This window comes from Mirounga leonina, unplaced genomic scaffold, assembly GCF_011800145.1.
Source record: "Mirounga leonina isolate KUSES-001 unplaced genomic scaffold, KU_Mleo_1.0 Mir_174, whole genome shotgun sequence".
Classification (NCBI taxonomy): Eukaryota; Metazoa; Chordata; class Mammalia; order Carnivora; family Phocidae; genus Mirounga; species Mirounga leonina.
This window is the reverse complement of record NW_023270451.1, coordinates 1826999-1851048: the sequence shown is the minus strand read 5'-3', so window position 1 is coordinate 1851048 and position 24050 is coordinate 1826999. Positions and strand designations below refer to the sequence as shown.

General features: G+C 36.3%; 1 protein-coding gene across 2 annotated transcripts in view; it reads right to left on the bottom strand.

Annotated features, from left to right (window-relative positions):
- The window catches only part of COG5 (component of oligomeric golgi complex 5), a 307147-nt gene that overhangs the window by 36664 nt on the left and 246433 nt on the right, over positions 1-24050 (bottom strand). For both annotated transcript variants that reach the window (XM_035020357.1, XM_035020356.1), the window contains 2 exons: positions 2010-2120; positions 518-580 (listed from right to left, as the gene is read on the bottom strand). In XM_035020357.1, the coding sequence (XP_034876248.1) occupies positions 518-580; positions 2010-2120 (174 nt within the window). The remainder of the gene's footprint in view (positions 1-517; positions 581-2009; positions 2121-24050) is intronic.

Genomic DNA, 24050 nt, shown 5'->3' with positions numbered 1-24050 from the left:
TTAGAGTTTCTCAACCTTGGCATTATTGACATTTTGGGCCCAGGAATTTCTTTTTGTCGGGGGCTGTCTTACGCACTGCAAGATGTTTAACAGCACTAGATGCCCTGGCACTAGATGCCAAGAGCACCCCACTCCTAGTCATGACAGTCAAAAACATCTCCAGCTTTGTTAAATGTTCCCTAGGGAAAATCACCCTCATAGAGAATCACCACTTTACTGGGATCGTACTAGGCTGTACTGCCCTAAGACACAGTGAATACTTGAAGACTCTTGCTTCCCTTGCTTATGATAAAATTCTCATAAGTAGAACACAATCTGTAGACACCAACAGGGTCTATTTTTAAGTTCTAGAAAATATAAACACACATGTATCCTTTCTCTTTAGGATAATTATCAGCAGCTACTTTTGGTATGTGCAGAGGATTTGGAATTATTTTTAAAATGTGACATCTCCCACTCATCCAAACAATTCTAAAACCCACTTTGATATATAGAGTCAAAGATTAAATTCTTTTACCTTTAGGGCTGAGATTATAGTTTGCTCAGCTGCTGGTGGGAATGAGCTCTGACTGGAAACCACCTAGAACAAGGTTTTGTTTCATACAGTTAAAGTTTTAAGTCATTTATTTTTATAAATACTAATTTTGGTCATAACATGATAAAACTGTTTCCACAGACACATAAAATAGTATCATTACTTTAGATCATATCTCATACATGTTTTAAAAACTCATGAGTATTTCTTAGTTAAGATAGGTTGAAAACTACTTTCCTGTATATAGCAATTATACTATATAAAGCAATTATACTATATACTTCAAATAATCAAAACATTAAGAGTTCTAAGAGTTGACTTTCCTTTATTCACTTTAGATAGGTTTTAATTACAAAGTTTTAACTTGAAAAGGTCAGTCTAAAGCTGTATTTACATATTTCTTTTAAAAAATTCACTTTTCTCCAGGCTGACTATAATTTTCAACAAGTCTTTAAAATACAAATATCAAACATTTACAAATCAATACAAATATAATGAAGATTCCAAAAGTATCAATAAAAGCATTTAAATCAGCCTAAATAAAGAGATACTTTCATTGACTGTGATGCTTTAGAGTAATAATGAAAGGGAATGGAAAATACATCATTTATTTACTTCCGTTACTTACTTTTCTGAGGTTTACTTGTTAATGCTTTAAAATATATTGTTAAATGTGTGACATACACATTTTTGGAAACTCCTAATTGACAAAAGGACTAAATTTACGTAAATAGTCACTTAAAATTATTCGAAAATCCTATTGAGCATATTAAAACTCAAATTAAAGGTCATGTTTTCAAGCGCATCCCCTAACCTTTAGCTTCCTTCAGGTCTTCTAAATATTTACCTCTCTACTTACTAAATATTTTGGAAATAATTTATAGAGAGAAAACATGAGCTATTCAATTCAAGGGCTGGGTTGAAAGTATTGCTTTCCCAGTAATTATAAATGAAGGCAAACAAGTTAAAGTTCATCATTAAAAAATTACATTAGTAAAACAACAGCAAAAAGAATATATATTTTCTACTTCCAAGGAGCCATCAGTGATTATAACATAAAAATTCACTGTGTTTAATGCAGCTCCTTCCCCCCTTCTTTGTGCAAAGATGGAATCTTTCCATGTTGAAGGGATTAAGAGTTCGTTGAAATTATGCTTTTCAATAGGTATGAAACACATATGATTTACCCTTCAATCATTTCCTCAATAAACTTGACTATACCAACCAAGCCTGATGATCTAGAGTTCGTATGTTTTAAACCAAATATATAGAGAAAAGTGACACAAATGATAAAGGCCAGGAACAAGAACTGTTAAGAAGAGTTCATTCTGCAGCTTACTTTATGGTCATCAGGTTTTCATTGTATTCTTTTGCCAAAAATTAAATAATAATTCCTTGTTGTCTAAATTTGAGGTGAAAAGAAAGAAGCTGAAATTAAGTCAAAAGAACTTAATTAAAAGAAAATAAAGATTACCTTTGTTACTGATTGGTACAACTTATACAGTGAATTCACTACTGCCACGTTTCTTCTCTGCCCTTCTGTAAGAGGCCCAATCACCTGGCTTGCATCTCCTTGTGTGGAGAGCTGTAAGAATTCAACACAAAAAGAAATTACCAAGATGATAGTTCATATTTAACAGGGAAGCTCATGCCCTCCTGACCAAAAAAAATAAATAAAATGGTAACTGTAAATATCCAAGTCAAGTGTTGGACTTCAGGCACAGCCAGGAGGAACCCCTGTAGAGAGAACACCATGAATGGGGAAACCCAATTAACCCAACTGTGTGCACAAGAACATCTTCCATCAACACTTCAGAGCTGATGGACCCGAGGTACATGTGATGCAAAAGCCCAGGATGTGCTGGTATTTTCATACATCAGCATAGTACTCTCAGGGAATACCTTCTGGCAACTGCCAATAGTCTTTCCACTCAAAAACTCAGAAATAAGCCATCAAAACAAAAACAAGAAAAAAAAAAAAAAGAAAAGTAAATAAAGGAAGGGAGGGAAGGAGGAATAAAAATAAGCCTTCATCCTATTTACATCTGACAGCCATCATACTACTCCATGAAATAGGTGGCGAAAAGAGGGTTTTACTTTCATTTTTATAGATTAAAAATATGCTTGAAAAAGGAAGTTAGCTAAGATTATACTGTATAGAGATGATCAGTAGAAGTGGTATTAAGAACTTTTTACTCCTCACCTTTAATTTAGTTCTGAACACATGAGTTTTAGGAGAGGACATGTAATGCTTAAAGAGTTAATTTAGAATTCTTATAGTTTGATATGAGAAAAGAATCTACATATAAACTATTCTCATATTGATCAGAGTTTAATCAAGTCCTCTGTAACAACTGTTTTTTTCTTTTTTTTAAAGATTTTATTTATTCATTTGAGACACAGAGATACAGAGAGAGAGAGTATGAGCAGTGGGAGAGGCAGAGGGAGAGGGAGAAGCAGACTCCCCGCTGAGCCAGGAGCCTGATGTGGGGCTCGATTCCCGGACCCTGGGATCATGAACTGAGCCGAAGGCAGACGCTTAACCATCTGAGCCACCCAGGCGCCCCTGTTTTTTTCTTTTTTAAAGATTCACTTATTTATTTTAGAGAGAGAGAGCATGTGCACAAGTGGGGACGGGAGAGAGAGAGAGAGAGAGAATCCAAGTAAATTCCCTGCTGCACATGGAGCCTGACACTGGGCTCAATCCCAGGTCCCCAAGATCATGACCTGAGCTGAAATTAAGAGTTGGATGCTTAACTGACTGAGCCACCCAAGTGCCCCTGTACAATTTTTTTTTTAAGGTGGATTAAATTTGAGTAGGACAAATAAAAATGATCTAAGTCAACTCCATGAATGTGGATATAGATCTCAACATGTGAAAAACTGGCCTTTTAGGAGAGCTGGGAAACTAAGATCATCTTGCCTTTGTTATAGCTAGCCAAATAAAGTCTGGGAGAAAGAAATACTGTTTTGCTTTCTACTTTCCTTTGATGAACTCACATACATACATTTATAAAAATTACACTCAATGCCTACTTTATCAATTCCTACTTGCAGTAATAAAATTCAATTTAAAAATATTAAAACTGCAATTAAAGGGAATATTCCTTTGTTAACATTACAATCCGTGATGATGGCTACAAAGTCAACATAAGACCTTTTGACATCAGGTTAAAGAACTCCAGTTTATTATGCTTTTCCTTATGGACATGGTCACCACCTTGCAATCAAGTTGAGCTCTAAAACTGGAGAATAAAGTGGCAGTCATCAGTGGCACCAGTGTTTACGGCAGACTCAAGGTGTCAAATGCCAAATACGTATCTATCAGTAAAGGCATTTAAAAGTTACGAACTCTAGCTATACAATTTTTAAAAATCCAATTTCTCTTACTTTTCATGAGATTCTCTCCAAATAATTTTGAAGTAGTAACATAGAAAAGAAATGGGAAAAGGAAAAAATTTTTCTTATGTTTTCTTATGTCTATTTATTTTATATATTCCATACTTAATGGATGCTGCTAGAAAAGCATGAAGATCCTTTTATTACTGATAAATGACCATGTTTTGGGGGTTTAAAAGTATAAAAAGGCCTGTCAGACCCATGATGATGCTATGATAAAAAAGACGAATAGTAACAAATGCTGGACAGAATGTGGAGACATCATAACCCTCATACACTGCTTGTGAGAACATAAAATGGAGTGGCCACTTTGGAAAACCAGTCTGGCGATTCCTCAAAGATAAACACAGAGTGACCATATACCCAGCAATTCGATTCCTTGTTACATACACAAGAAAAATAAAAACACATGTTCACAAAAAGTGTATATAAATGTTCACAGCAACATTATCCCATAGTGTAATAGCCCAAAAATGAAAACAACCCAGATGTCAACTGATAAGTAGATAAGATGTAGTCTATTCGTACAATGGAACACTGCCCAGCAAAAAAAAAAGGAATGAAGTTCTGAGACATGCTATAATGTGGATGAACCTTGAAAACATTTTAACTAAAAGAAGTCAATCACAAAAGGCCTCATATGGAATGATTACATTTACATGAAATATCCAGAATAAGCAAATCCAGAGGCAAAAAGCAGATTAGTAATTAGGTGATGGGAAGTGACTGCTAATGGGTAGGTGGTTTCATGTTGGGGTGAAGAAATGTTCTAAGTGAATATACTAAAAATATACTAAAAACCACTGAATTGTACACTTACATGGGTGAATTATATATTAATAAAGCTGATTTTTAAAAAAGTATAGAAAGAAAAATAGTATAGAAAGTATAGAAAAGAAAAATCCCCAGACTTCAAGTGTTATCTGCTGGATACCTCAAGCCTTGTAAAAACTAAGGTTAAAATAAGACGGCTAAATTGGAGACCTACAAAGTTCTGCAAAGAAAATATTACACTTAGAAGAGCAAAACATTGATTATATAAAAGAACTAAAGATGAAATATCACTGTGCCAAAAACAAGGAACAAAATTCAAATATCAGAGTGAAAATATAAAACTAGAAGATTGGAAATTTAAGATAATCTGCTACTAATCCTGTTTTTATAGCACAGAATGCAGTCAGCCCAACACCTGAGTGGTTGGTGGATCGCCCTGCTTCTCTCCAACACCCTTCCTGCCATGATTATTTTCAAATTTACAAAACATTACATAAATAAGAATAGTGCAAGGAGCACTCATCGACACTTTACCCAGATGCACTTATTTTTTAAAAAAAGATTTATTTACTTATATTAGGGGGGAGAAGGATCAGAGGAAGAGGGAGAGAATCTCAAGCAGACTCCCCACTGAGCACGGAGCCCCACTGGGGGCTCAATCTCACAACCCTGAGATCATGACCTGAGCTGAAATCAAGAGCCAGACACTTAACTGAGTGACCCAGGTGCCCCTAAATCAAATATTTTTAATAAAAACTTCGAAAAGTTCTCATAAACCTTTAGTTATACAGTTATATCTATACTTATTTTTCTGTAAGTGGTGAGCATAGCTGTATAATTACCAAATTAATTTTTAATGAGGAATTTATATTAAGATAAGATCTTTGATCTAATACATGCTTTCTATCCAATTTTGGGGTTCACAGCAAAAAAAGTACATACAAAAGGCAAAGTAGTATTATTATTTTATTATTTTAATGAAAAATATAAAGGGCAAATATTTGGCTCTCAGATTGTCTCCTCCCCTCCCACTCATATAGAAGATGTCAGTAATCAAGTAGTCCTGTTCCGGTCTCGCAAACACAGTGCTCCAGGCAGTGACGACCAATTTCTTAAACCTGACACGAGGGATGAAATCAATTTGTAATCCCTGATCTATGTCATATCAGTTTTTCTGAACAGATGGTCCAATGATTCTAAGTGTACTCATCTAAATGTTTTCTAGGTCAAGAGATGGTAATGAACAATATATTCCAAGAGCCTTAAAGCTGCTATATCCTTACTTATCCCACTATTACAAATGTATCCTAAGAATATAAGAAAGTTATATGAACAAAGATAATGCTATTTATAAAACAGAGAAATTGGAAAACCCCACATGTCTAAGAATAAGAGAATAGTTAGGTATATTAGGCAATTCGCATTGTGTAAGAAAAAACAATGGGAGGTGCTTATGTTACAGAGCTAACTAAAAACAAACAAACAAACAAACAGCAAATTAGTCTGTGCAGGAGTTCACTCTCACAAAAAGACTGGAAAGAAAGCAAAAATGTTAAGAAATATTATGAAACATTACACAGTGAGGAAAGTTACTAAAATATTAGTAAAGGGCATTGTGGAATTCCATTAAGTATTTAAAAAGGTTCATTTGTAGAATGCACTTAGAAACTTTTGCACAAGATAATTTTATCCAATGATAAAAACAAAAGATGTACAATCTCCATCCCTGTAAGATTTAAGATAATATGACAAAATAAACTGCTTTGGTCATTGTTTACTTGCCCAAAAGAAGGTTTGGGGGAAAGATACTTATTTTTTTTTTAAGATTTATTTGGTTGAGCGAGGTGGAGGAGAGAGAGAGAGTGCGTTGGGGGGTAGGGGCAGAGGGAGAGGGAGAGAGAGAATCTCATGCAGACTCCCCGCAGAGTATGGAGCCCAACCTCACAACCCTGAGATGACCAAAGCCGAAATCAAGCATTGGACGCTTAACCGACTGAGCTACCCAAGGGCCCCAAGATAGTTTCTTTTGATTTACTAATCTGTGACACAGATGAAAATAACTGATTTTTATTTACTTTATTTACTTATCAAATACCTTCATCATAGATTACCTGGTTGAGATTAAGGAATACAAGAAGAATAATTAAATATCACTTAGCTCATTATAACATGTCAATTATCCTATAAAAAACAAAATTAAACACATACACGCACTCACAATTAAATGATCAAACATCTCTAGTCTGTAACACATTAAGAATTATATTGTATTTGGAACCCAGACATAGGGCATGTTTCTGCAAACGTACAGCAAATGACAAATTCGTAGATTTCTGTAGCAATTCTTCATTTCCCTGGCATGTCAGCTTAACTAAACTTCCCTGACAAATGAAACTAATTTTCTTAGATGCTAAAACTATCAGAAAATATTTCCAAGAAAATCCTTCTACAGTGTATGTCACACGTTTCTGGTTTCATAAATAAGGCACACAGAACATGTACCTTAAGAAGGCAAATTCGAGGGGCACCTGGGTGGCTCAGACGGTTAAGCGGCTGCCTTCGGCTCAGGTCATGATCCCAGGGTCCTGGGATCGAGTCCCACATCGGGCTCCCTGCTCCTTGGGAGCCTGCTTCTCCCTCTGCTTCTCTCTCTCTCTCTGTCTCTCATGAATAAATAAATAAAATCTTAAAAAATATATATTTAAAAAAAAAGAAGGCAAATTCGACTTAAAATAAACCACTGTATGTGCTCACTAGTGTTCCAGTGAATTGTGTTTGTTTGACTACACATTTCTGTTTTAAAAGTGACTCCATCAGAGCTTAGTGGGTATATATGGCTGCTTGCCCCTTCACTCATGTCTTTAGAAATGTTGTCTTTCCTTTTTCTTTAACTTTTAGAGATTTTTAGGAATCCATCTCTTATTCCTAAGGTATTAGTTTTCTCTTCTTGGTCTTCTCTTATCTCCCCTCATCCTGGTCTAACTTGCTTTAAAGTGGGAAAAGAGAGGACTAATCACATGATAGCTGGGAGATGTTCCTATGAATGAAGTGTATACTGTGACATCAGCTCTAGCAGTTCAGAGGATATTTTTATTCCCTTCTTGGTTCTTATTTATATTTCAGACTGTTGAATGTGTCCAACATTTGACCACTTGATTAAAAAAAAAAGGAAGTGTTACTACATATCTATTTATCTAAAAGTAAGGACAGGTACATTTAACCACAGAACAGATTCAACAGTAATGCTATGTTTTGACATCAGATTAAGGCTTCACACAAATCTGTTATCAAAGAGATGACAGCTTGAAATGAACCCATTTAGACAGCTGAATGAACTGCCCTTTAGACAGTTAACATACAACCAAAAAGGTGGAAATAAGAGCAAATCTTGTTTATATGCACATAGGAATGACATGTAGCTTTATAATTCGAAACTGTGTTGCTCATACATCCTGTATTCCTGTTACAAAGCCATTTTATCAACCTATTTTTCTCATTAACCTCCTCTAGATCTTCCACACTCCTGTCCTTTAGGTCAAAATGTCCACCTGACACATGGGATTTGGTAACCACAGAGGGTGGGAAAGGCGAACACAATTTGCTCAGAATGGATCATTTAGAGCTCTTATTTATTTCTCTTCTAAGGACCTTATGCTTTTGAACAACAGATGGAATTTCCACCTACCCACGACCAATCACTGGCTCCTAAACACTGGCCTTGTTAATTAAATTTAGAGTCACAAGTCTGCATATTTTTAATTCCTTGAAGAAGAGAGAACTGTTCACTGTCAGGTATACTGAGCTTTCCCCATTTTCCAATAATGAATACTATGATTGATTCATTAATCAACAGAAAAACTCTTTACATGAAGCATACAGAAGGAGGCCTCTTTGATTTACAATACTTTGGGTTTAGTACAGAGTGAATTTCAAACTATAGATTTTCCAAAAGAAATGAAAGTTTATTATCCTCAGGGATATGGAAAAACTAAAATCCCAGCATCCTATATTAAGGCCTAAATTAACTAATAAAATTAAAAAAAAATAATTTCCTAGCATCCTACTATTAAAACCTAAGTTAGCTAATAAAATTAAAAAAAATAATTAGTAGTTTATATATTTGCAAATATAGACTACTACTTTCAGTTTTTGAGAGATGTAAGTTCTAATGTAATTAAACCTACAATCTTGAATGCAGTATTAATTTTCATAGCAAAGTTCTTCATGTAGAGTCAAAAGATAAATTTCAATTTAACTAAAGTCCTAATAACAAAAAAAAATTTATATTATTGAACTCCAAAGTAATAAGCCTCTCTCTCTGAATATTAACCTTACTAGTAGTGTTTATAATGTTAAACCAGGAAAAAAAAAAAAAGATTACCTGGTTGAGAGCAATTATTATCTAAAAAAACTAGAAATTTATTTTGCAAAATCTGGCAAAGTCTTTCTAACTTTTTATCTGCCTTAAATGACTACAACTGTCTGAGAAGGAGTCTTAAGGAAGTAATTCTAAAGAGTATCATTCTACAGTGACCTGATTAACCCCCTGACCCACACTTCCCATTTTAATAGTGGATTTGTCAATTTCTGAAATTCTATCTATTCATTTTATTAGTCTGAGGCTGCCTTGTAAAGTGTATCATAATTCTTATACTTTTCTAGTAAATTGTTCTTTTTCTCATTTTATGACACCCCCAAATCCCTAGTAATGCTTTTTGCTTTAGAATCTATTTTGTCTGATATTATTATAGCTCTTCTTTTTATCAGCTTTCATCTAATTAGTATTTGCTTGAAATATTTTTTTAAGATTTATTTATTTATTTATCAAGGGGTGGGGAGAGAGAGCACAAGCAGGGGAAGCGGCAGGCAGAGGGAGAAGCAGGCTCCCCACTGAGCAAGGAGCCTGATGCGGGACTTGATCCCAGCACCCTGGGATCATGACCTGAGCCGAAGGCAGATACTTAACTGACTCAGCCACCCAGGTGTCCCTGAAATATTTTTTCTCCATTCTTTTACTTCATCCTTTATATGTCCTTATTGATGAGAGATAGAAGCAAAAAAATGTTCACCTTTAGCCCAGAAGGCTGACTTAGAGCCTGCATAGTTCCGATAAGGATCAAATACATACTGGTTGCTACATTCTTAAAGGGTCTCATGACTGCCTGTTCATCTCACCGATAGTTAATATCAAGCTGAATGATAAGCACCAGAGAAATCTTGCTAAAGTAGTTTTATGAGTGGAAGTTGAAGAAGACATTTATGACCTCATATTCCTTGCTTGTTTCCTCCCCTTTGAGCACTAAGCATATAACCATCAGCTTCATACAGCAAAAAGTGCAACTCTTTCGGCACACAGGTCCTATCCCTGGGCTATAAGAAAAGCACCTTTCTGCACCAAAAATGTCTCAAGAATTCTTTTTTGACTGTTTGCTTGCTTGTGAACCCACATCACTTATGTTTTAGGTGTATCACACAAAGCTAAATTTATTGTTTCTATCCAAGTTGAGAAATGTCTGTGGTCAGTTTAGTCTATTTACATTTATTGTGATCAGTGATATATTTGAAATCCATCTTACTATGTAATTCTCATATGATTTTCTTTGCTTCTTTTTATTCCGTTCATTTCTCAGCCTTTTATTGAACTGATACTTTTCTCTTTTACCCATTTTTCCATCAGTTCATTTAGAAGTTATACATTCTATTTCTATTCTTTCAGTGGTCATAATTAAATTGTTAAAATTCATATTCAATTTAAGCCAAAATATCTATGGCTTTACAGTCCTCCTGAATAATATAAGCATTTTAAGAATGCTTTAAAATTCATTACCCCTTCTCCTCATTTCAAACTTTAATGTGGATAAGTATTTCAGTTCTATCTTATTTATATGTCCCAAATTAGTCACTATTATTTCTTATTTTATGCAATTAAGGCTTGGATTTACCTACATGTTTACTAATTGCTTACACTTACTCTTATTTCTTGCATTTCGATCCTTCTTTTTGAGTTAGATTTCCTCCTTTTCTGTCCAACCATTAAATGGCTTCCCTTTCAGAATGAAGGCCAAGGCCAAACCCCCTACTATATTCTGCAAGGGCTGGCGTGATCTAGAGTTAAGGTTACAGAGTTTCAAGGATATCAGATTGGGTCACAGGAATTCCAGGAGAGCACAAGCATTTAGCCAGTCTCTAGTCTCTCAGTGTTCCAGAATACAGGCACATGACAAGGCTGAAGAAGCAGGGTCCTTAAAACCAGGGGCTCTGGGTTGAAGGTGCCACTTTATGCATAACAGAATCCAGAGCACAAACTGCTTCAATAGCTACCAGACTTCCGTTGGCTTTTAAGCCACTTGTATCTCTCTCTCCTCAGCTTCACTCAGTGTGATCAGTCCCTTTGGGTGCGAATTCACTTATTTCTTCTGCAAGTTAAAAACCTGCATATGGTAAAAATTGAAACAGAACTAACTTAAAAGTATAAACTGAAAACCAAATGTTCTCTCTCCACATCTTTAATCCCACTCTCCAAAGTTATACACTAACAGTTTCTTCTTGTGACCTTCCAGAAAAAAAGAGAAAGAAAAAAGAGAAAAGCATAAAATAGCATTTAGTTATATTATCTGTTTTATTTACAGGTGGGACTACTAAATGTACTATTTTCACCTTCTTTTTCTAGCTTCATAATATGTCTTAGAGAGTTTTCCATATTAGCACATAGAAATCTTCACAAGATTACCAGGTATCTCCCTCACTATTTCCCTCACTACTTTGTAACCAAGCTCTCAAACTATCAATATTTTCTTGAAGCATTTTCTACAGATTCTTGAGAGAAAAAGGAAGGGAATCTTGAATTCCCCAGAGCTCAATATTCCGTGTCATTACTGTCAATCTTTGATGGCTACCAGAATGATTACAATTAGAAATTCGATTTCCCAACTAAATAGGGTTCTCAGCAAAGGGAGTGGCCGCATGTATTTTACAAAAGTAAAAAAATAAATCTACACCCAAGAAAAGATGCCTTACACGCACACATGCATGCACTTGCGCACACACACACATTCACATCCCTTTATTTTCTCCAAACTTCCAAATGTACAGCATATTATATCTAATTTTGGTTAGTTTATTTTAGGAAGTTCTTAGATGTTTAAACTGGGGAGAGGTGGGTGGTTGGTGAACTCAAGAAGAAAAACAGGCATTTCTACTTTTCCCGATCTTAGTCCTTTTTTACTTTTTTTCTAAGATTAGTTTATTCAACATTAGAGAGTCACTAAACATCTTCCAAAATTTATAAAAGCCTCCATATTTTTTCAAGTCCTAAACACTAAATGATTATCCTCCTATAAAGCTAGGATACACCTATGTGCCACCTCTACACATACCTTTACAGGTATTTAAAAGTATTTTAAATTGAAATATAAGATAGAAATGTATAAAAAACATCAAGGTATAGATAAATGAGTTATCACAAACCAAAAACTCTTGTAACCACAGACAAAAAATTTAAATATTACTAGCACTCCAAAAACCCTTCCTTGTAGTTCCAACTCAATCATCTCCTCCTCCCTCCTATAAAGTGACTTCTTTAAACAAATGGAATCATTTGGGACATAATATTTCATTTATAATAACTATATACATGTTTGTATTTTGCTCAATATTATGTTTGTCAGATTCATCCACGTAGGAATGTATGTAAGCTGTAGTTTGTTCATTTTTCAGTATTGCACAGTATTCCACTGATGAATATCTCAGCATTTATGTATCTATTCTAGTGTTGATGGGCATTTGGGCTGTTTCTAATTTGAGGCTATTATAAATAATGCTGTTATACATGTCTCATGGTGTATATGTATGGGTATTTTTTTTTTTAAGATTTTATTTATTTATTTGAGAAAGACAGTGGGGGGGGGCAGAAGAAGAGGGAGAAGTAAGCTCCCTGCTCAGCAGGGATCCCAATGTAGGGCTCGATCCCAGACCCGGGGATCATGACCTGAGCCTAAGGCAGATGCTTAACCTCCTGAGCCACCCAGGCGTCCCCATGTATGGGTATTTGTATTAGGTTTCCCCTTTCACATTTAGATCTACATTCTACCTAATATTTATTTTTGCCTCTCGTGAGAGCTTTCATTTTTTTCCCACAAGGCTATCAAATGAACCCATCATTACTTACTGAAAAGACCATCCTTTCCCCACTGCTCTCTTCTGCCATCTTTGTCACACAGCAAGTGACTGTATACGTGTGGGGCTATTTCTCTTTCAATGCATGTCTCGATCCTTGTGCTAAAACTTCAGCATCTTAATTATTGTAGGTTTCTAATGGATCTTAATATTAGTAGAACAAATATTTCTGCATTGGTAAAAAGTATACTGTTACACTGAACCTATAGATCAATTTTGGAAGAACAGATATGTTTATTATACTGAGCCATCCAATCCATGAAGAGAGTATGTGCCATCATTTATTTACTCCTTTAATTTCTCTTAATATGACTTAGAGTGTTCAGGGCAGTCTTGCCCATGTTTTCTCAAATTATTCATAGAAGCATGTTATTTTCTGATGCCATTGCAAATAATGCTTTTAAAAAATAAATTCTATTTTCTGTTTGTAGATGGTATACAAAAATAGTGGATTTCTGTATAACTTGTGTATGAAGGAGTTCAGGACATGCCACTCCAATAATACGGTGTATTATTTTGAGATGAAGCCCCTGAAAAACAGCAAATACTTCAGAATGGCTTTCTCTGACCCTGCCATATCTGCTTAAAGGCAGGTCCTCCAAAAGGAACTCAACTGGCATAAATCCTCTTCCTAAAAGTTTCACCAACCAGGGAAGACCCACTCTTATCACAGGACAGAAAACAGGAAGTAGCCGTCACACCCACACAAATTTTGTCACAAACTGTATCTCCCATCTATTCTTCCAAGGGCCTGATCAACTTTTCTAAAAATCATTCATCATTCTACCCAAGTAGCCCATATCCCCTCTTCTATTTCCCCTATTAAGACATTATAGTTTCCGAAGAACACATATTGGGAGATTTTCTAGATACAGTTCAGTTATTTCAGGAGGAAGGAAGGACTATAGACCTCTTTGAAATATATCATGTTTTCCCAGAAAAAATTCACATGTCATAACATTTGATAATTTCCTGGGGTTCACAGATGCTCTAAAGCCCCTTCACCCACCTTCTAGATTAACAATTCCTACCCTAAGATATTATGATTTTAAAAAAAGATTGTTCGAGGAGAAAAAAGATTTTCTTGATTCCTATTACAGAACAATTTCCATATACACCATTTTTTAGGTATGTCTCCGAAAATATTCTGAATTGGCACAACTTCCTACTAGTGAGTTGAGTAAAAGTTGCCCAAAAGTGTGCTATCTGCTTGATATCGAAAAAGATAATTAAAAAAAAAAAGTCTTCTAAGATGTAAATGAGTTCTTTTGTATTCAAATGCAGCCAACTTTAGTTAGCCTTCTAATTTTTTTTTTAAAGATTTTATTTATTTATTTGAGAGAGAGAATGAGAGAGAGAGCACGAGAGGGAGGAGGGTCAGAGGGAGAAGCAGACTCCCCACCGAGCAGGGAGGCCGACGCGGGACCTGATCCCGGGACTCCAGGACCACGACCCGAGCCGAAGGCAGTCGCCCAACCGAGCCACCCAGGTGCCCCTAGCCTTCTAATTTTTAAAGGAAGTGTTATGTGTCTTTTCCTCTTCCTCTCTCTGATTATCCCAAGTGTCTGGGGGTTTTAGAGTAGCCCTTTCAACCAGGCCTCCCTCCCCACCACTACCACCACTGTTCTCCAATTCACAACCCTATCGAATGCTTATGGTTTAGAAATCCCATCACAATGGCATACTGCAGATCCAATTCCTGAGTGTGTTTCGGCCTGATTCCACTTACCAGGCCATCTCACCTCACATCACACTAGGCTGGTACTTACAGCAGCCCTAAGAGGCAAAGGTAGGTTTTCTTTCTATCTTATTTGTGAATATGGCTACATCTTTACTGTTAGGTGTATCTGTACATCTGAGCATGCTAGGTAGGAGGGTGCTCTGAGTGAATCAAAGCCTAACCTTGACTAAATGCTGACAATTTTCTCTCTTAAAAACATACTTCCACAGCACTCACCATAGCGCTGTGAATTGTGTAAGACTGTTGAATCACAGACCTGTACCTCTGAGACAAATAATACATTATATGTTAAAAAAAAGAAGAAGATAGTAGGAAGGGGAAAATGAAGGGGAAATCGGAGGGGGAGATGAACCATGAGAGACTATGGACTCTGAGAAACAAACTGAAGATTCTAGAGGGGAGGGGGGTGGGGGATGGGTTAGCCTGGTGATAGGTATTAAAGAGGGCACGTATTGAATGGAGCACTGCGTGTTATACGCAAACAATGAACCATGGAACACTACATCAGAAACTAATGATGTAATGTATGGTGATTAACATAACATAATAAAATAAAAAAAAAATAAAAAATTTGGGACACCTGGGTGGCTCAGTTGGTTAAGCGACTGCCTTCGGCTCAGGTCATGATCCTGGAGTCCTGGGATCGAGTCCCGCATCGGGCTCCCTGCTGAGCAGGGAGTCTGCTTCTCCCTCTGACCCTCCCCTCTCTCATGTGTGTGCTCTCTCTCACTCATTCTCTCTCTCTCAAATAAATAAAATCTTAAAAAAAAAAAAATTTAAAAAACAAACAAAAAAATACCCCAAAAAACATACTTCCATAGAGTATAACTTGGAAGCATACATTAGGGAATTAAACTATATTCCAATACCCTAGAACAGGGATGAGAATAAAAGCTTTTTTTGATCATTAATATGCTTGAAAAGAGGTAAAAGTTCTACGGGTTGAGACTTCTAATTCCTGTCAAATGGACCAGGTAATTCAGACTAATCCTGTTAATGAGAATACCTTGAAAAAGTGAGTAATATATGTAAAAAATCTTCATGGTATTGAAGTGCTAACATGGCAGTAAAAAATTATGAGTCAAGATTCAATTGCCCAAATTTCTTTTCAAGTCTCTAACTACTACTTCTATTTCCTGGAGTTAGTATCCATTCTACTAATAGTTCAGAGACTGAAGAAACTCCACATTCTGAAGTTAAGTTAAAAATAAATAAAAGTAGGGTGCCTGGGTGGCTCAGTTGGTTGGGCGACTGCCTTCGGCTCAGGTCATGATCCTGGAGTCCCTGGATCGAGTCCCGCATCGGGCTCCCTGCTCAGCGGGGAGTCTGCTTCTCCCTCTGACCCTCCCCCCTCTCATGTGCTCTCTCTCTCAAATAAATAAATATTTTAAAAAATAAAAATAATAAATAAATAAATAAACAAAAGTATATTTTGTAACAAAAGAAATCACAGAAGAAGAAAAATATTTATTTGAATATTATATACTGTAGTAATGAAAACAGGTTTAGGGCAATAAAGATTAGAGAATGTGATAAGGGGTCAAAATATATACCATCAAATGAAGTATACAGAAAAAGGCTCATGAGTTTTTTATTTTTATTTATTTATTTATTTATTTATTTATTTATTTAAAGATTTTATTTATTTATTTGAGAGAGAGAGAATGAGAGACAGAGAGCACGAGAGGGAGGAGGGTCAGAGGGAGAAGCAGACTCCCTGCCGAGCAGGGAGCCCGATGCGGGACTCGATCCCAGGACTCCAGGATCATGACCTGAGCCGAAGGCAGTCGCTTAACCAACTGAGCCACCCAGGCGCCCCAAGTTTTTTAAAATAATATTAACATTAATTAAAATCATTAAGTGAATTATGATAGTAATAAATTTCTATCTTTTGGCTATGAAAGTGATATTAAATTCCATAAAAATTTAATACACACTTGGGAGAAGATATTTGCCAATTATGTGTCATAAGAGGTTAATATCTTATATGTATTAAGAACTCATACAACCCAACAGCAAAAAACAAAAAATCCAATTAGAGATTAGATCTGAATAGACAACCACAATGATATTATGACACCTCATACCTATTGGAATGGCTAGTATCAAAAAAGACAAAAAATATAACAAGCAGTGAGGATCTGAAGAAAAGGCAACTTTTGGGCACTGCTGTTGGGAATATAAATTGGTGCAGCCACTATGGAAAACATTATGGAGCTTTCTCAAAAAATTAAAAAATAGAACTATCATATGGATCTACTTCTAATTCTATTTCTGGGTATTCACCCAAAGAAAAGAAAATCACTATCTTGAAAAGATATCTGTACTCCTATGTTCATTGCAGCATTATTTATACTCGCCAAGACCTGGAAACAACCTAAGTGAGCATGAATGGATGACTGGATAAAGAAAATGTGAGATATATGTACATATATATGTGTATGTATATATATGTATACACATAAACATATTCATACATACATCACATATATACATGTATACATACATATATGCAATGGGATATTATTCAGCCATTAAAAGAAGGAAATCCTGTCATTTGTGACAACATGCATGGACCTTAAGGGCATTATGCTAAGTAAAATAAGCCAGACAGATAATCAATACTGCATGATATCACTTCCATCTGGAATATTTTAAAAAGAAGAACTCATAGATACAAAGAACAGATTGGTGATTGCTAGAGGGAGGGTGTGGGGGAAATGTGGGTGAAAATGGTCAAAAAATATAAAACTCTATTATAAGATAAGTAAGTCATGGGAATATAACGTATAGCAGAGGACTATAGTTAACAATACTGTATTGTATACTGAAAATTGCTAAAAAGTTCTCACCACCAGAGGGGCGCCTGGCTGGCCCAGTTGGAAAAGCATGTGACTCTTGATCTTGGGGTCATGAGTTCAAGCCCCACAGTGGGTGTAGAGATGACTTTAAGTAAACAAACAAACAAACAAACAAACTTAAAAAAAAAGTTCTCACCACAAGAAAAAAAATTAGGGGCACCTCGGTGGTGCAGTTGGCTAAGCATCCAACTCTTGGTTTCAGTTCAGGTAGTGATGTCAGGGTCACTGAGATCAAGCCCCATATCAGGCGGGGAGTCTGTTTAAGTTTCTCTCTCTCTGCCCCCTCCCCCACTCTCTCTCTCTCTTAAAAAAAAAAAAATCTTTAAAAAATATTAGGTTGTGCACCTAAAAATAATACAGCTGACTCTTGAACAACATGGATTTGAACTGTGCAGGTCCACTTACACATATATTTTTTCCAATAAATACAATGCAGTATTATAAATGTATCTTCTCTTCCCTATGATTTTAATAACACTTTCTTTTTTTTTTTTTTTTAAGATTTTATTTATTTATTTGAGAGAGAGAATGAGATAGAGAGCATGAGAGGGGGGAGGGTCAGAGAGAGAAGCAGACTCCCTGACGAGCAGGGAGCCCGATGTGGGACTCGATCCCGGGACTCCAGGATCATGACCTGAGCCGAAGGCAGTCGCTTAACCAACTGAGCCACCCAGGCGCCCTTAATAACACTTTCTTTTCTCTAATTTATTATAAGAATACGGTATATGATTATATTATATATGTATATGATATTATAACATACAAAATGTGTGTTAATTGACTGTTTAATGTTATTTGTAAGGATTCCAGTCAGTAGTAGGCTCTTAGTTTTTAGGGTGTTATATGCAGATTTTCAACTCCCATTTTTTATAGCTAAAAAAAAAATACATACATATGTAAATAGATATTTTTAAAAATTTAATACATACAGACAGGATTCAAGTAGGGACATTAAGGAATAAAAAGAAAAGTTCATGAACTCTCTTTTCTTGTTATTGCCATGTTCCTAATTTGGCTTTGTGACAGATGGCACGATTGGTCCCAATCCTTCATCCCTGTCTGCATCCCCATCCTTTGCAATTTAACACTGCACTGTGGTTGGGTTATTTTGGTGAGCCAGACTTTTGAGAATATTTTCTCTCGTGTGCTTCTGCCTTCATCATGGGATTAAGCCCAAGAGAGCCTGCTGCAGGAGGAGACATGCAGAACAGAGCAGAGTATTTAACTGTGGTTGAAGTCAGCCTCCATCAGCAGCCACCCTGCTGTGAGCAAACCCAACCAAGATAAGTAACCTAGGGGCACCTGGGTGGCTCAGTCGTTGGGCGTCGGCCTTCAGCTCTGGTCATGATCCCAGGGTCCTGGGATCGAGCCCCGCATTGGGCTTCCTGCTCAGCGGGAATCCTGCTTCTCCCTCTCCCACTCCCCCTGCTTGTGTTCCCTCTCTCACTGTCTCTCTCTCTCTCTGTCAAATAAATAAATAAATAAATAAATAAAATCTTTAAAAAAAAAAAAAAAAGGATAAGCAACCTAGCTGCCCTCCATCTGCCTGGAAAAGTATAAGCATTAAGTGCATGTTGTATGCCATTCAGGTGTTGTGGTTGTCTGTCGGGCAATGTTCTAATGGCAACAGATAATACAGACTTTGTAGGCTTTGGCCAACAACTTTGCAGTTCTTACTTTTTTTGAAAATACCGCCTAATGACAATAACCATTTTTTTTTTATTATGTTCAGTTAACCAGCAGACAATAACCATTATTTGACATTTCTTTCTGTCTTCACTCTGGCCTACTGAATCTTAGACTAACATGACCATTAACTACTGACCTGGCACAGCCCACAGAAAATCAAGCTCTCACAAGTATGGGAAGCAAGTCAGAAAATGATCTCAAAGGAAAGAAGGAGTGATCCAAATAGTTCAATGCAAGAACGGAGGTAAGAAAGAGTGGAAGGCAGTCTAAGAATCAAGAAAGTAGGTAACTCAGGGCGCCTGGGTGGCTCAGGCGTTAAGCGTCTGCCTTCGGCTCAGGTCATGATCTCAGGGTCCTGGGATCAAGCCCCTCATCGGGCTCCCTGCTAGGCAGGAAGCCTGCTTCTCCCTCTCCCACTCCCCTCTGCTTGTGTTCCCTCTCTCGCTGTGTCTCTGTCAAATAAATAAATAAAATCTTTATAAAAAAAAAAAAAAAAGAAAGTAGGTAACCCAAAGGGCTCAGTGTATTTGTATTATAGCTAAAGTGCATTTGGGCTGAAGAATCTACTGACATGTTTCATATATTTGCACTTAATATAAAAACTCTTTCAAGTGATTTCACATTTTTAAAAACCTTTTATTATTTTAATGTTAATAATATAGATTATTACCATATGATATTATATGGAACAGTATCCAGGTAGATGACATTTAAATCTGCATTAAATAATCTGTTTAAAAAAGTTGAACCCATGTGTCTCTCTATCATCATTTAAATATCACACATGTAGGTTTTCTTCCACTATAGGAAAGTCAAGTCTCCAAATTGCTTAAGAAATTACACAAAGAATAAAGGGTATATTTATAAAGCTTAAAACAAAACAAAACAAAACAAAAAACCAAAAACCCTACTGCCATCTAGTACTACTGACCTCATACACAGCTACTGACCTGCATTAAAGTTGAAACCTCCCTTTAAATGTCATTCCTATTACTGTTTCCATTTAAATGGTCTGCAACCTAATTAAATGCCAATCTACTTTCTCACAGTTTGTCACATTTGACATTTACACCAAGATTCTAGATGTCATCCCCTGAAACCACCAGATAATAGTTATTGTTGGTAAATGTCCTCACAGTTTACCTTTTAAAAGGACTACTTATTAGTATATTTGCCTATAATTTTGACATCACAAGTTTACAAGCCTATAAAGCTTTATAAAGGTACCACAATAACTCTTATATACTAATATTTTAATTTCATTTTAATATACAGAGCACAAGGAAAACATTGATTCAAACTTACAATAGCAAGGTCTAATAACATTTTCTTCTAAAGGTCACATTTCAGAACTATACGAACAAATTACCAATACATAACCATTAAATAATCAGTTTGTTCAGTTCAATCATAAAATATATATATCTGCAGGTATGTATTTTGAACATAAAATTCTACTTAGCAAATTATATATAACTTCACAACTCCTGTCAAAACAAGTGAATGAGGGCGCCTGGGTGGCTCAGTTGGTTAAGCGACTGCCTTCGGCTCAGGTCATGATCCTGGAGTCCCTGGATCAAGTCCCGCATCAGGCTCCCTGCTCAGCAGGGAGCCTGCTTCTGCCTCTGACCCTCCCTTCTCTCATGTGCTCTCTCTCTCTCATTCTCTCTGTCTCAAATAAATAAATAAATAAAATCTTAAAAACAAACAAACAAACAAACAAAAAAACAAGTGAATGAGAACTTTTAAATAAAGACAGTCTAAAAAACACTGATCTCTTGTTCACAAAAGGCCACCTAGGAGGCTAATATTCACATTACACACTAGATTAAATACATACTAGAGGTGGTAAACCCTTACATATGAGAATTCAAGGTTAAATCTGTTTTTTTTCTAAACGAAACTACTAAACCATCTAAATATCTACTATGCTCTGAATGTCTGTATCCTTCCCACTCATCCCACCCCTGAATTATATCTTGAAACCTAATGCCCAAGAAGATGGGGCCTTTGGGAGGTGCTTAGGTCATGAGACGGGAGCACTCTGAATGGGATTAGTGCCCTCATACAAGAGGCTTGAAAGAGCCCCCTTGCCCCCTGGGAGGTCAGAGGGAGAAGACAGCTGTCAGTGACCTAGTGAAGGGCCCGCACTAGACACCGAACCTGCTGCTGTCCTGGTCTTGGACTCTGCAGGCTCCAGAACTGTGAGAAATACATCAATGCTGCTTATAAAGCACCCAGCTGGTATCACTTTGTTATGAACCAAGACACTAACCATTAAGGCCACAGAAGTTAAATAAGCTATAATACATCTATAAAATATATCATGCATGTATTAAAGTAGATTTAGATCTCTATCTCATGTTGTAAAGTAAACAAGGGAACAAGTAAATCACAAAACAATCCTACTTTTCTCAAATAAAAAACAATGTATTTGTGTTGAGGCACAATACAGTTTAAAGCATGGTCTAGAGTCAAATCTGAGTTTAAATGCTTAGTTTCAACACTTGCTAGCTAGCTTCCTACTGTCAGCAGTCTGTTTGGGGCATGCTATTAACTTTCCTTGGCCTCCATTTCCACCTTCTGTAGTGGCAGATACGGATCCTGCCATTTCATAGGGCTGTTGTGAAGTACGTGATGTAAGACACATAACAGCTTTGGCATCATCCAAGCCACTATAACTGGTTAATAACTGTTGTTATTGTTATGGCCCTTACCTAACCTCAAGCAATGAATTCTCTGGTGCCATTTAAGAGTCAGAGAAAAGAACTTAAGAATTTGTCCCTATAGAGTTTTAGGTTTGTATGACATCTAATTTTGCTGATTAATAACAGAAAATAACACGTGTAATGATAAAATCTCAGATTATTATAAGCATATACACGCACTACATACATATAATTGTATGTTATACTCTACCAAATCCTAGAATATTAAAACAATGAGGGTAAAAAGAAATAACATTGCTTTTCTAAGCATGTGGAAGAATTTATCTAAATACACAGTGATTGAGATGACCACAAGAATGGTTCATAGAAGGGATCAACTTGAAAAATCCTTTTATGAGCTTATCTCCTGATAGGAATTAAAGCTATAGTTAAGTATACTAAAATGTTCTGATAGTCAACAAACTTGCACAACTGACCTTTAGGCAAATAAATTTAGGATTCTGAAAAGCTGTTCATTCTACATTTCAGGTTCTATATTTTCAAGTCCCCCTTTTTGAAAACACGTTTGTCTAGAAAATTCTAGCCTTCCTTCATCTCACTGCTTGAACATTCCATTAAGGATCTGATTTCTGTCACTTCCCAACCTTGTGGACTTAAATTTTTCATCTATAAAAAGAATCCTCCATTTATAGAAATATGTCATACCATATATCAAGTCAACATTTCCATTTACAGATAAAGTAGTTATTCTACTTCAAATTCTGTTTCAAGTCTTTCTCCCACTGAAGACTTAATACATTATGGCTATTTTCCTCTAAATGTTTTCAGTGAAATAATTCTAAAAGAACAGGAATACAGCAAGATCAAAGAATAAAAGACGTCAAATTTAAAAACATAAAGGAGTAACAGAAATACTATTATTAGCCCAAAATAAGAGAGTCCTTAATCAATAATATATTTTTAAAATAAAGCATATGCTGCTTTTTCTACTCTTAATGCTTAGGCTCTCTTTAGGCACTAAAATCAAAGTTGAAAATGACTTTCTGGCTAGCCTTCAGCATTGTAAGTTTCGTAAGCCTGAGTAATTTATAATTTAGGTCACAGACTATCTGACCACCAGTATCAATTCAATCAAATGTTTGTTGATATATTTTAATTTTGTCAAAGCCTTTTACCATTAGTGTCTTTTTTTTTTTTAAGATTTTTATTTATTTGACAGAGAGCGAAAGCAAGCACAAGGGGAAGTGGCAGGCAGAGGGAGAGGAAGAAGCAGGAGCCCAATGAGGGGCTCGATCCCAGGACCCTGGGATCATGACCTGAACCAAAGGCAGATGCTTAACGACTGAGCCACCCAGGCGCCCCTACCATTAGTGTCTTTTTTTTTTTTTTAAGATTTTATTTATTTATTTGAGAGAGAGAGAATGAGAGAGAGAGCACATGAGAGGGGGGAGGGTCAGAGGGAGAAGCAGACTCCCTGCTGAGCAGGGAGCCCAATGTGGGACTCGATCCAGGGACTCCAGGATCATGACCTGAGCCGAAGGCAGTCGCTTAACCAACTGAGCCACCCAGGCGCCCCCTACCATTAGTGTCTTAACTGAAGTCACACTTTACCATTACCACTGCCACCTCCTGTAGCAGAAAAGCAAAATATATATATTTTTTCTTTTTTTTTGAGGTTGGACCACTGGGCATTTTTTTAAATTTTATTATGTTATGTTAATCACCATACATTACATCATTAGTTTTAGATGTAGTGTTCCATGATTCATAGTTTGTGCATAACACCCAGTGCTCCATTCAATATGTGCCCTCTTTAATACCCATCACCAGGCTAACCCATCCCCCCACCCCCCTCCCCTCTAGAACCCTCAGTTTGTTTCTCAGAGTCCATCGTCTCTCATGGTTCGTCTCCCCTTCCGATTTCCCCCCCTTCATTTTTCCCCTCCTGCTATCTTCTTCTTTTTGTTTTTTTTTTTAACATATAATGTATTATTTGTTTCAGAGGTACAGGTCTGTGATTCAACAGTCTTACACAATTCACAGCACTCACCATAGCACATACCCTCCCCAATGTCTATCACCCAGACCCCATCCCTCCCACCCCCACCACTCCAGCAATTCTCAGTTTGTTCCCTAAGATTAAGAATTCCTCATATCAGTGAGATCATATGATACATGTCTTTATTATGCTGAGCGAAAAAAGCAAA